The 11,467-nt window shown below is 37.0% G+C and overlaps 5 protein-coding genes across 5 annotated transcripts; all 5 read right to left on the bottom strand. All coding sequences in view use genetic code 12, as the record gives it.

Annotated features, from left to right (window-relative positions):
- Positions 1 to 208: 208 nt before the first annotated feature.
- Positions 209 to 1,602, bottom strand: PSH1 (E3 ubiquitin ligase; the record flags this gene model as incomplete). The annotated part of the gene is made up of 2 exons (XM_001527178.2): positions 209 to 1,459; positions 1,561 to 1,602. 2 exons carry the CDS (start codon positions 1,600 to 1,602, stop codon positions 209 to 211), a joined length of 1,293 nt encoding a protein of 430 aa, XP_001527228.2.
- A 353-nt stretch (positions 1,603 to 1,955) lies between these two features.
- Positions 1,956 to 4,547, bottom strand: PVL30_002031 (uncharacterized protein; the record flags this gene model as incomplete). Its single annotated transcript, XM_001527177.2, has 2 exons — positions 1,956 to 4,130; positions 4,542 to 4,547. 2 exons carry the CDS (start codon positions 4,545 to 4,547, stop codon positions 1,956 to 1,958), a joined length of 2,181 nt encoding a protein of 726 aa, XP_001527227.2.
- Positions 4,548 to 4,798: 251 nt separating this feature from the next.
- Positions 4,799 to 7,192, bottom strand: PVL30_002030 (uncharacterized protein; the record flags this gene model as incomplete). Its single annotated transcript, XM_001527176.2, has 1 exon — positions 4,799 to 7,192. The coding sequence occupies one exon, from the start codon at positions 7,190 to 7,192 to the stop codon at positions 4,799 to 4,801; it is 2,394 nt and encodes a 797-aa protein (XP_001527226.2).
- Positions 7,193 to 8,552: 1,360 nt separating this feature from the next.
- On the bottom strand, positions 8,553 to 9,695 carry OXR1 (oxidation resistance protein 1; the record flags this gene model as incomplete). Its single annotated transcript, XM_001527173.2, has 1 exon — positions 8,553 to 9,695. One exon carries the CDS (start codon positions 9,693 to 9,695, stop codon positions 8,553 to 8,555), a length of 1,143 nt encoding a protein of 380 aa, XP_001527223.2.
- Positions 9,696 to 10,218: 523 nt separating this feature from the next.
- Positions 10,219 to 10,917, bottom strand: DCG1 (dal80p-controlled protein; the record flags this gene model as incomplete). The annotated part of the gene is made up of 1 exon (XM_001527172.2): positions 10,219 to 10,917. The coding sequence occupies one exon, from the start codon at positions 10,915 to 10,917 to the stop codon at positions 10,219 to 10,221; it is 699 nt and encodes a 232-aa protein (XP_001527222.2).
- Positions 10,918 to 11,467: the final 550 nt, after the last annotated feature.

Here is an 11,467-nt window from a genome sequence, read left to right as displayed (position 1 = left end):
AAAAAGAAAATAAAACAAAAAAAAAAGAAACCAAATAAATCAAAACACCGAGTTTGTCAAAAATGGATAATTGCAATCTACACATGTATTAGTCAATATTAGACTATAAATTGTAAAGTTAAACTTACTGAAATCGTATCGTGCAACTAGATTCTTCTCGGTATTGTATAAAAGTAAAGACATATCAAGCTATTTTAAAATTACCTAATCACCAATTCCCATGATCAGATACATCTTCCTCATAATCATGCCTGTCTATATCTTCTTCTTCTTCTTCTTCTTCTTCTTCTAGATACGCATCCTCGTCGCTTCCAAAACCTTCGAATCTTTCACTGTCTTCTTCATTTTCAGCATCAAATGCAAATTCATCATCGCTTTCTTGCTCCAATCCAAATTCATTTAAATTATCATCATTAAACTCGGCCAATGCATCTGTCAAATCCTCCGAATCGTAACCCTGTCGTGCAAAGTGATCATGATCCAGAAGTATAAAGTTACCACCTTCATCGACATCCAGATCACCACCATCACCATCTTCTTCGTCGTCGGAATCTATAGTTAGCCGAGATATACGAGGATTGCCTTGACCATGTCGTGGTCTCCTGCGGTATACATGGTCCGAATCAGTATCTTGATAGTCACCATCTTCGTCATCATCATCATCATTATCGCCGCTGTTTACACCCAACACACGCAGCCTCCTGCTTCCACTCTCAACATTACTAGAAGATGCACTTTCAAACCCATTCCATTCATCAGTAGCTGAACTTCTGTTGCGAGCTTCTTCGTCCGAAGATAAAACACTCAAATCATCAGTATCGTAATGTCGGCGCCCAGCTTCCTCCATCTCATGAAAGATCTCCTCACGTGTTCGCGAGTCTATAAAACTGTCGTCGGAGTCATATGCATCCTCAACTTCCCCTGATCCATCATTGATGGAACGCACATCTTCATAATAATCCTCTAAATCTTCTTCCTCATCACTATCTAATGGCATCCTAAATCGCGTTCCACAATGCAAACACACCGAGCCATGCGCCTCCCAATGACAATTACCGCAACGCGGCACTCCATCAGATTTGTCAATAGTAGTAACGGTGGTGGTAGAAAACAAATTGCCAAATATCTGTTTCTGCTTGACGTGTGTGTCATATCTTTCAGTACATTCACGTTTTCGCAGAGAAAGCGCATCACTGTTGGGCTCTAATTTTGTCTCTATAAGCATATCAACAACTGTCTTGCAGATTTCATTTAGCTTCTGATTCAATGCGGGCCTTGCTTCAATCTCATGACGACATGAGGGACAGTTTATCTTATTTTTAAACCATTGATGTATACAGTCGTAGCAAAAAGAATGACCACATTCGCTAGTCATTGGTACAACCATAATCTCGGAACAAATAGAACATTCTAAAGAAGTCGTTATCTTCTCAAGGAGATTCGATGTTAAGGAAGAATCCTTGATGGAATGAAGTGTTTTTTGTTAATAACTGAATTTTTTATGAAAGGTGAAAATATAAGAAGAATAAAGCATATAACAAACTGGTTATAAACACATACTATCGTTCCCCAAAGTGTACCACCTAAGTCATGGTTTGCCATTTTCGATAATTTTTAAGAAAAGAAAAAAAAAAGAAAGAAAGAGTTGGGTGTACTCAGTGTATAAAGTACTTGACCATTGCTTTGATTTTAATAATTATCAATTTAAAGGCTGTGATTATTGTATTCATTCCTTTTGAGCCAGATTCTTTGTGTAGTTACGAGCGCGGCGCTACCTCCATCCCCACTTTTACAAGACAGAATTAAACAAGACAAGACATATTACTATGAACAACAGAAAAGTGGGAAATAAAAAACTATATACAGTTTTTTTTTTTGTTTTAAGATGGCTTTCATTTTTTTTCATTTAACCACATTTCTTTTGATTTCATTCCCTTTGTTATTATTCACTATTACTACATGGTATTTACGGTCATATTGGCACTATGTTTCTTCCACTGATCTAATGCCGCAATTGTACGCTCAATAAGCACAGGCACCTCTTCTTCGTCCCTCTTTAAAAACATATCAATCTTTGCAACTAGATCTCTGATTTCCAGTAAACATCTTGTGGCCAACTGTTTTTCACTTGAATCATTAAAAGTTGACTTTACTTGCTCTTTTGATAATCCTTTGCGGAGTTTAATGCTCAATCGATTTTCAATTTTGATACACTCTTGGAGCAAGTAGGGACTAAGAGAAACCTCCTCTGGTGCGAAATTTCTCAAAACGGACAACATCTTCTCAAAATCAGACATGCCAAGACATATACTCAAGTCATGATTGAGTTTCAACATCTTGTTCTTGTCAATCAAATGAAAAGTGTCAATGGAGTTCAGAAGATACTGTGCTTCTTCGTAGAGTTCATATCTCAAGAGTAAGCTAATAAACATAAACTTGTGACTATCATTGAGTTGGTCCTTATTGGCTTTAAAATATCTTTGCAACAATTCCTGAGTCAATGACGGATGTTTAAGTGAAATCAACTCCATAGTTTTCTGATGTTTCCAATTATACTGTCGCGTTCTCTGAAGAGCTTTCTTTAAACATATTCGGTCTTCAAGATCAGCAACTCTAAACACATCCAAGATTAGTTTGAAATCTGGCTGCACACCCTGGTCAAGCAATGCTGGTATGCCCCGATCAATTCTGAATCTAACTTCGCTTTGTATTTTCTGCTCCTGCTCCGGTGATAAATCTGGAAAATAAACAAATTGACTCCACCCCCTATATTGCAACGGGTTGAGCTCCTGTTTCAAATGAAACGGAAAAAACGGTGACAGGGTTCTATGAATTTGAAAAGCATTCGAGTTTCCGAGCCATGAATTGAGTCTGTCCACAAAAGCAGGAAGGAATCGTGAATAACAATATGCAAATGAACTAGTAATAGTTGCGAGGTAATCCTCTTTAAATGGGATTGTCTTTGAAACATTTTCAATGAGATGCAAAAGCGGAACAAACCGATCTGTGTTTTGATGGTATTTTAACAAGACCTCAAGAAGATCTGGCGCAAGACCCTTGTCATCATCATTTTTGAAAACCCTTATTATGTAATTTAGGTTATCCAAATTCGAGTAATGAGCCATAAAACTCGCCCATGACAAACCAACTTGTTTCCTTTCTTCAGCATTTTCTGGCACTAATGACTCAATGATATCGTAATCTTTTTCAGTCAAGTTTTTCTTGAAGGATAAATACTCTCGATTAATAATCTCGTGTTGATGGATGATGCTTTGAATCAAATTATTGCCTGCATACTTTTTGCGAATACTCCGCCGAAAACTATTGATTTCATTGAAAGTTCCGTACTGATAAAACTTACGGAGAATGATGCAAACCAGCTCTGGTTTTGGTGTTTCGCATTTTGGTGAATTTGTCCACACTTGATAACAATGAAATATGATTTCAAAAAGGCATTTGTTTTCTGAAAGTCGCGTAACTATGAAATGAAATAAATCTGCTGATAAATTTGCATCGGACTCAATAACCAAATTTTGAAATGCTTTTTTAAACGTTTCAAATTCAAAATTCACTATAAAGCTATTGAGAAAATATGCAATGGTTTGTTCATCCTTTTCAGTTTTTATCATAGAGAATGCCTCAACTACCTTCTCTAGATTATTCAAGTGATAATACATCCAAACATAATTTGTGTATAGTATGTTGAGATCACCTTCCAATAGCCGCAGATCCTGCTCTGATTGACTTGCCAGAAATTTGTCTGCGAGCTGTTGCAAAAACACAAGCGCTTCGTATTGTTTGGTAAATACATCAGACCCTCGCTTTAAACAAACTGGGCATGACTCTATAACATGTAGTAGTGTTGTATCCAGGCTATGATGAAAGAGTTTAAGTTTCACTTTCCAAATAATATGAGCGACTGATAAAGCATCAAATTTTTCAGGCTTTGAAAGCATTGTGTTAAACTCATTTCGTAGAATTAGATCATCCAAGTTTGATAGATGCTTCGTTTCATTGTGAGAAAGCTTTCGATATCCACCTGCTTGAGAGTGCAGCAAAGTATTGGTAGAAGAAGATGACGCTGGTTCAGACACCCATTGAATGAGTCCCGCTGTGGATATAGGGGAGCACTGGCAACAACATGATGTAGTGTTCAATTTTTGAGAACTTATCTTAGTCGAAAGGTGAGTGATCCGTCCTAATTTTCTTGTTGCACTTTTTGATCTGCTTATACTTTTTATGCAATTAAACATCGCAGATAGACTTTGAGCGGATGTTGACACGTCTTTCCAGTGCTAATATTTCAAGGATGCCTGGTAAGTTGAGTAATGAAAAGGATTAAGAAGTATTGTGAATACCGCGCAATAAAGTGAAATACATATTTTTTCGAAAAAAAAACAACTAAAAATCTTCTTAAACACCACAATACTGTGAGCACAACCTTTGTAACGATCCACATTTGAAAACCGTATTTCCTTGTAAGTACTTTTAAATAAAGGCAATATACATCATAGTAGGCAATAGGTATTCCAACTACATACAATCATGTTATTTTTGAAAATACACAAATTTTTTTATTATATCATCCTAAGAATTAGTACAGGTAATAGTTATCATAGTTGTATATTCGAGGTCCTCATCAAATAATCCTCAATGATTGTTTATCTTTTTATTTACACTACAAGAAAAGAGCATTATGTCTGTTGATATTATTCGAGTGAGTTTTTTTAGCTTAAAAATATAACACAATACTATACAAAAAGATTAATACCGAAAGCTTCATAGAAAATAACGTTACTTACTTGATCAAGATAATAATCAACCCAACAGCGAAAAAAGAAACACAAGACGGTATATTTGTAAGTCCAACACCTTCATATGTAGTGGCCTCGGAAATAGAATTTTCAGGTTCAGGGTGTACAGATGCCTCAGTTATAGGACTTCTATCATTCTGGGAATTATCGGTTTGTTCAACAGGCAAAACCACTTCAGCTACGGGAACCTCAACTTTTGAATCCTCTTCGTTGCTAAGCGAAGCTAGATTGTTAAAACTGAAGTCAACATTGGTCTGTTCCGGATCAATCGCTTTAAGTGGGGTAGTTAACATTGGACCGAGAAGTTCATCTACAGCATCCGCTGAACTGAATAGGGTAGAGGATTTGATTGGTGAATAAGTTGACGTCCAAACAATAGTTTTTTCTTCGAGAATGTCAAAGTCAAAACAACCATATTCATCACAAGTGCCTGAATTAACGACTTCCAAAGTTGTTTGGGTAATCAAAAGTGTCTTTGCCAATTCTGACGGCCTGAGCGACGTAGACTGGAGAGCCGACGTTAAAGAAGGGCCAGTTTGTGACATTGAGCTTGATGCAGTGGTTGATGAACTAGTACTAGCGTTCAGAGATAATTTTCCATCAACCAGAGATTCCGATATCTTCAGGTTAGCAACTGTTTGAGTAAAATTACCAGCTGTATTTTCTAGTTCAATGGTGTTTGTTTGGGTATAGGTAGATTGGAATACCGGAGGTGCTGCAATCGAATAAAAAGTAGTATTAAACAACGTCAGTGTCATGTTATAATAGTCAGACACAAGAGGCGAACCCCCGTCTAGGGAGTGCAGTGCCAATGTAGTTGGTGCTGGAACCACTTCAATGACTGTACCTGTAATGGTAATAGTACTCTTCGATTTTGAAATTGATGTTGAAGATGATGAAGCAGGAACGACCTCAATAACCGTATCGGTGAGGGTAATCTGTTTCTTGGTTGACGATGAAGCAGGAACAACCTCAATAACCGTATCGGTGAGGGTAATCTGTTTCTTGGTTGACGATGAAGCAGGAACAACCTCAATAACCGTATCGGTGAGGGTAATCTGTTTTTTGGTTGAAGTAGATTCCGGAACAACCTTGACCACTGTATCGGTGAGGGTAATCTGTTTTTTGGTTGACGTGGCCTCTGGCACAACCTTGACCACTGTATCAGTGAGGGTAATCTGTTTCTTGGTTGAAGTAGATTCCGGAACAACCTTGACCACTGTATCGGTGAGGGTAATCTGTTTCTTGGTTGAAGTAGATTCCGGAACAACCTTGACCACTGTATCAGTGAGGGTAATCTGTTTCTTGGTTGAAGTAGATTCCGGAACAACCTTGACCACTGTATCGGTGAGGGTAATCTGTTTCTTGGTTGAAGTAGATTCCGGAACAACCTTGACCACTGTATCGGTGAGGGTAATCTGTTTCTTGGTTGAAGTAGATTCCGGAACAACCTTGACTACTGTATCTGTGAGGGTAATCTGTTTCTTGGTTGAAGTAGATTCCGGAACAACCTTGACCACTGTATCGGTGAGGGTAATCTGTTTCTTGGTTGACGTGGCCTCTGGCACAACCTTGACCACAGTATCAGTAAGTGTAATTTGCTTTTTCGATGGCGAAGAATTTGCGTCAACGAGAACTGTAACATCGCTTGTTTCGGAAACGACTTCAACAACTACACTAGTAAGAGTGATTAACTTTGCTTCTTTTGAAGAAGACACGTTTTCATCAGCGGTTTCTAATAGAACTTCTTTATTTTGTATCTCAAGATCACCAAGCTGGAGATTCTGGGCAGCAAAATTCGAAAGCAGTGACTCTGTGGCAACAGATTCTTCAGGTTGAGAATCGGAAACAATTGCGTTAGCATCAACATGTTCGGTGTTTTGAGTAACGACATCAACGGTAGTATCAGTGAGCGTGATCACTATTTTTTTTTTGGTCAGCGACGGGGTAACAGAAAGATTGGAGTTGGCAATCATTGCGGCTTCGTTTGTCTCACCGACAACATCAACTACCACAGTGGTAAGAGTTATCACTTTTTTGACTTTCGATGATACTGAAGACGTTTTGGAAGGTACAGAGGCTACATCACTGGTCGTGTCAATGGCTTCGGTTGGTTGGTCAACGACATCTACCACCACACTGGTTTGCGTTATGGTTTTTTTAGCTTTGGAAACTGATGATGACGAGGTAGATGACTCGACATGAGCATTTTGAATAATGTCAGTATAACTGTCGGTTTGGGAAACAATTTCAACAACAACATCAGTAACGGTCACATATTTCACTTTTTTTGAAGTAGAAGATAAAAGTTGTTCATTTGCTGCAGTGAAGGTAACTAGCAATATAATTGCGGAAAAAACGCAATTCTTAAATTTCATTTTGATGACTATGGTTGAAAGCAAACCATCTTCAAAAACCATTATCGAAATGCAAATTTGGTTTCTTTTTATAGCTGTGATTTTGAAGCATGTTTAGTAAATTGTGAAACATTTGAATAACGCATCCGCCTGCCTCTAAGTCATTATTCCTACTACCCTTGTTATATGAAACAACTCAATTTGTTCTTAGGGATTACAAGATTTCATATCAGGTTATTGAAAATATTCTTTGCTTTTCTTGATCATGTAATCGATCTCCTATCATCTGTCTTCGAAGTCTGAAATTTTCTTGGTTTATTGATACTACATTAATTTCATCTAAGTATCAACTCTGATACAAATAATTATTTTTATTCATGAAAGCTTTGAATGGCTAAAAATTTCTTGTTCAGTTTCAGATTTTATGTCATACTTCTTTTTTCGGTCTTACGTAGGCGTAAATCTAAGAAATATAATATTTTGAACTGTGGTAAAAAAAATATTGAGTATTATTTATAACAAATGTTCTTTTGGAAAGAATCTTTATACAATGAGAACATCAACCTATAGATTAACTAGGTGTAGTTGTTTTAGTTTTATATTGCCAAATGTGAACAATTTAAGGAATTTTGGTTCTTCTAAAAAATAATTTATACGAGACTTACTATTATATTTTCAGAGTCAAGCATATAATTATTTTTCCGTTGAAAAGAAGTCGAAGTTCAGAATTCTGGAGTGCATGCTAATTATTCGAATATCGGATACTACACGCTTTGCAAATTATTAATACTTATTCAAACAAAAATTAAGAGGGGAGCCGCAATATGTACAATTTTACTTGTTATTTACAAATAATCTAACGAATATATTATTCCAACCAATCTCATCTCCACTCGTTTAATATAATTTCATGTTCATTCTTCGGAATATCCGGTGCTGTTTTTTCTTTCTTTTCTTTTGTTTTGTTTTGTTTTGTTTCGTTCTCTTTTCTCTTCCTTGATAATATACTTTCCTGCAAGTATTTTCAGTCAATGAAAAATACTGAATAGAAAATAAAGTGTAATAAGTGCATATATGAAATAGAATAAAAATAAGTGTGGTCATGTCATATTCTCTAATGAGACTTTGTTGTAAAAAAAAGCTTTTGAAATTATTGATGAAATTGGGCAAAAACGACATTCACTAGTCTCCTTGACAGAAATACCTTGCCAGTGGTAATTTCTGGAAAAAAAAAAATCTTTCTTCTTCTAGTAATCGTAATACAACATCAAGAATGTAAGAAAGTGGAAAACCATTAAAACAAAAAATTATAGAAACAAAAAAGAAATAATATTGAAAAAAAGACAAAAGTATAACCATTGGTTTCAGCAAGAAAGTTTGTTTATTCCAAAGTCCCTACTCGCCAAATTTCCAAGCCCATGATTTTGAAAGAACCAGCTTTCGGATTTTTTTTGGTATTCAGGCACAATATTTCATTACCAAATGTTTCACAGGGATAGCTCACCCCACTGCTTAGTGATTGATCAAGGTATAATCCGTTTTCTCCGTGGGATGAGCCAATTGCAATAAAATCACGATTTGAGTATATGATATTATCGTTAATACCTGTATACATGAATGCTTTAAACCGAGTAGCATTATTCTTTGAGGAACTTTCAGAACTATCTTTATTCGGCTTTTCATTATGAGAAATCAATGTTGATGGGTCGTAATTTTCGACTTTCCACAAAAAACATTCGCCATTTCCATAATATCTTTTGTGTTCCATAGGCTTGAGGTATTCATTCAAGTAGGCACCGAATTTGGCATTGTGCTCATCCTTGATAACCAAGATATATCCTTGCGGTCGTCTTTGTTCAATTGTGAACCCACCTTGTTTAGGAAAATCAGCCACCATCATTTTCTTGACTACGGCATCCGCGTATCCCTTCTCAGCTTTTTTACGTTTCTTTAACTCCTGTAGTTGGTGCTCTGGTTTTGAGTTGCGGTAGAGAGTGTTGAGTGACATTCCATGTTGACTTAAAGAATAGACTAGATCCCAAGTATCAAAGAGTTGTAGCCTAGCAGGAAGAAGACTCTGAATATTGGTTGCCAATTCTATATCCAATAGTCTATTCTTTATGTTGCCCTTGTGATCAGCCAATACCAATGGTGGCAAAGGTGGAATACCGCTCAACTGACTAGATGAGCTCGAAGTGGAGGATTTTAAAGATGATGACGACCCATTTCCACTAGATACCCGCATAAGACTTTGTAAAAAAGTGGGTCTTTTTTTCAAACTGGTCTTTTCACTACCGGATCCAGTATCGTCGATTGGAGATGCAGACGATTCGTGTTCGTGCTTATGTTCCTGGTCTAAATCCAGTTCGGGCTTTTGTTCTGGATCTGGTTCTAATTCAGGCACATTATTGCTATTTCCTTCATCGCCTGTGTCAGCAACCTTTTTTTGATGCAGCAATTGCTCTTCGGTTCTAGCCTTCCGAGGCCTATTGAGTTCCAGTGATCTTCTAAATAGAAAGGACATAATGTATAGTGTAGAAGTGTCTATTACTGTTGAAATGAATGAGTAGTAATTAGTCGAGATCGTGGTAAATGTAATTTATAATTTGGGTCACAGCTGGAGTCGCAATCATGGGGTTTTAGCAAAGCGGAGATAAATATACCGCCCTCTATTACGTCCCACTCTCACTCTCACTCCCACTCTCACACTCACTCCCACTCTCACAATCACCCCCTTTCCTCCTCACCCCAAAAAAAAGGGAAAAAAAAAAAGAAGAAAAGAAAAAGATGAAACCGGGCTCACATCAAAGGTTAGAGAGACGGAGAAAGGAAGAGAAAAAAAAAACCTCCGTATAGTTGTCCACGGCTTAGAATAACTCACTTGAATAAAGAGTCTAGAACTGCAAAAAGTCAAAAGAAAAAATAAAAAGATTTAGCAGAAAGAGAGGGGGAGAAAAGCAGCAGCCAACAGAGAAAGCAATCCTCCCATAACAATACGGATTGGTATACCAACTTTATTCATAGTCAACTATATAATTGTCTTTACATTACTGCGACTCGTATTGTGCAAGGCTATGAAGCATGGTACCAGCTACTTTTACACTATCGACAAAACGTATATGTGGGAAATCAGCTGCCAACTTTGCATCGAGCCCGGCTAACCCTGCACAGCCAAGAAGAACACAATCGACGTCCTTGTAAGATTCATCAGACGCGAGTATACTGCAAAGTCTATCTCGAATTTTGGAATACTCTTCCTCATTTGCCAAACTAGTAACGCTGACATCGAGTCCGCGGGTTTTCAGGAATTTGCGGCTGGGGAACTCACTGGCACCTACAAAATCAAGTATGCCTTCATCTAGTAAAGGCTCCCATTCCGTAGTACTCGTCAAGATAAACAGTTTGGTCACTTGCGGATTTGCAAGAGCATAGACCAAAGTTGCTTGCATAATACCCATCACAGGCTTTCTAGCCAATTTACTCAACGATGTAATCAATGGGTGACTCGAATAACAACCGACAATAAAGCCGTCGTATGTTTTGTAAAGTTCTTTTTGCTTAATATCTTCCAAAACGATTTGTTCTGATTCGATCGATGTCTGCTTTCCAGTGATCTCTCTTGGCGCGGCTGGAGGAGCAGTATAAAATTCCCAAACAACGTCGTTTGCCTTGGGTAAAACAGGCTTCAAATTCGCCGTAACTGATTCTGAACTATTAGGATTGATAACTAGTAGCTTGAATGTCATTATGGAACTCGTGGTGGTTGTCCTACCTTGATACTTTCTAAAGATTGGAAATTTTTTTTTTTCCTCTTTTCTTTTCTTTTCTTTTCTTTTCTTTTCGTTCTATGTTTTATATTTTTGTATATATACAAATTCGGCGTACTCCGATCTACGATTGCAAACTCATGTTCAGATAATGAATTTAAACTAAACTGAATTATATACGCAAATATTGACTGCGAGAGTTTAAACACTTTATATATTTCAGTGTCAAAAGTATTGTCCAGACAGACAAGAAAAAATGTAAAACAGATTCCGCGCCAAATTTGGAATTTTTGCGTACGTCTACTGAGATCATATACATACTTATACATATATATATATATATATGTAGATACACACACACACACGTATACATATAGATACACACACACACACGTATACATATAGATACACACACACACACGTATACATATAGATACACACACACACACGTATACATATAGATACACATAGACAACCAAACACTTTCTTGAATATTCTATGTCAAGTACAAATTTTTCTTCTGCATCCG

Source organism: Lodderomyces elongisporus, chromosome 2 (assembly GCF_030384665.1).
Source record: "Lodderomyces elongisporus chromosome 2, complete sequence".
Classification (NCBI taxonomy): domain Eukaryota; kingdom Fungi; phylum Ascomycota; class Pichiomycetes; order Serinales; family Debaryomycetaceae; genus Lodderomyces; species Lodderomyces elongisporus.
The sequence above is the reverse complement of the archived record's forward strand: the minus strand, read 5'-3'. Positions and strand labels throughout refer to the sequence as shown.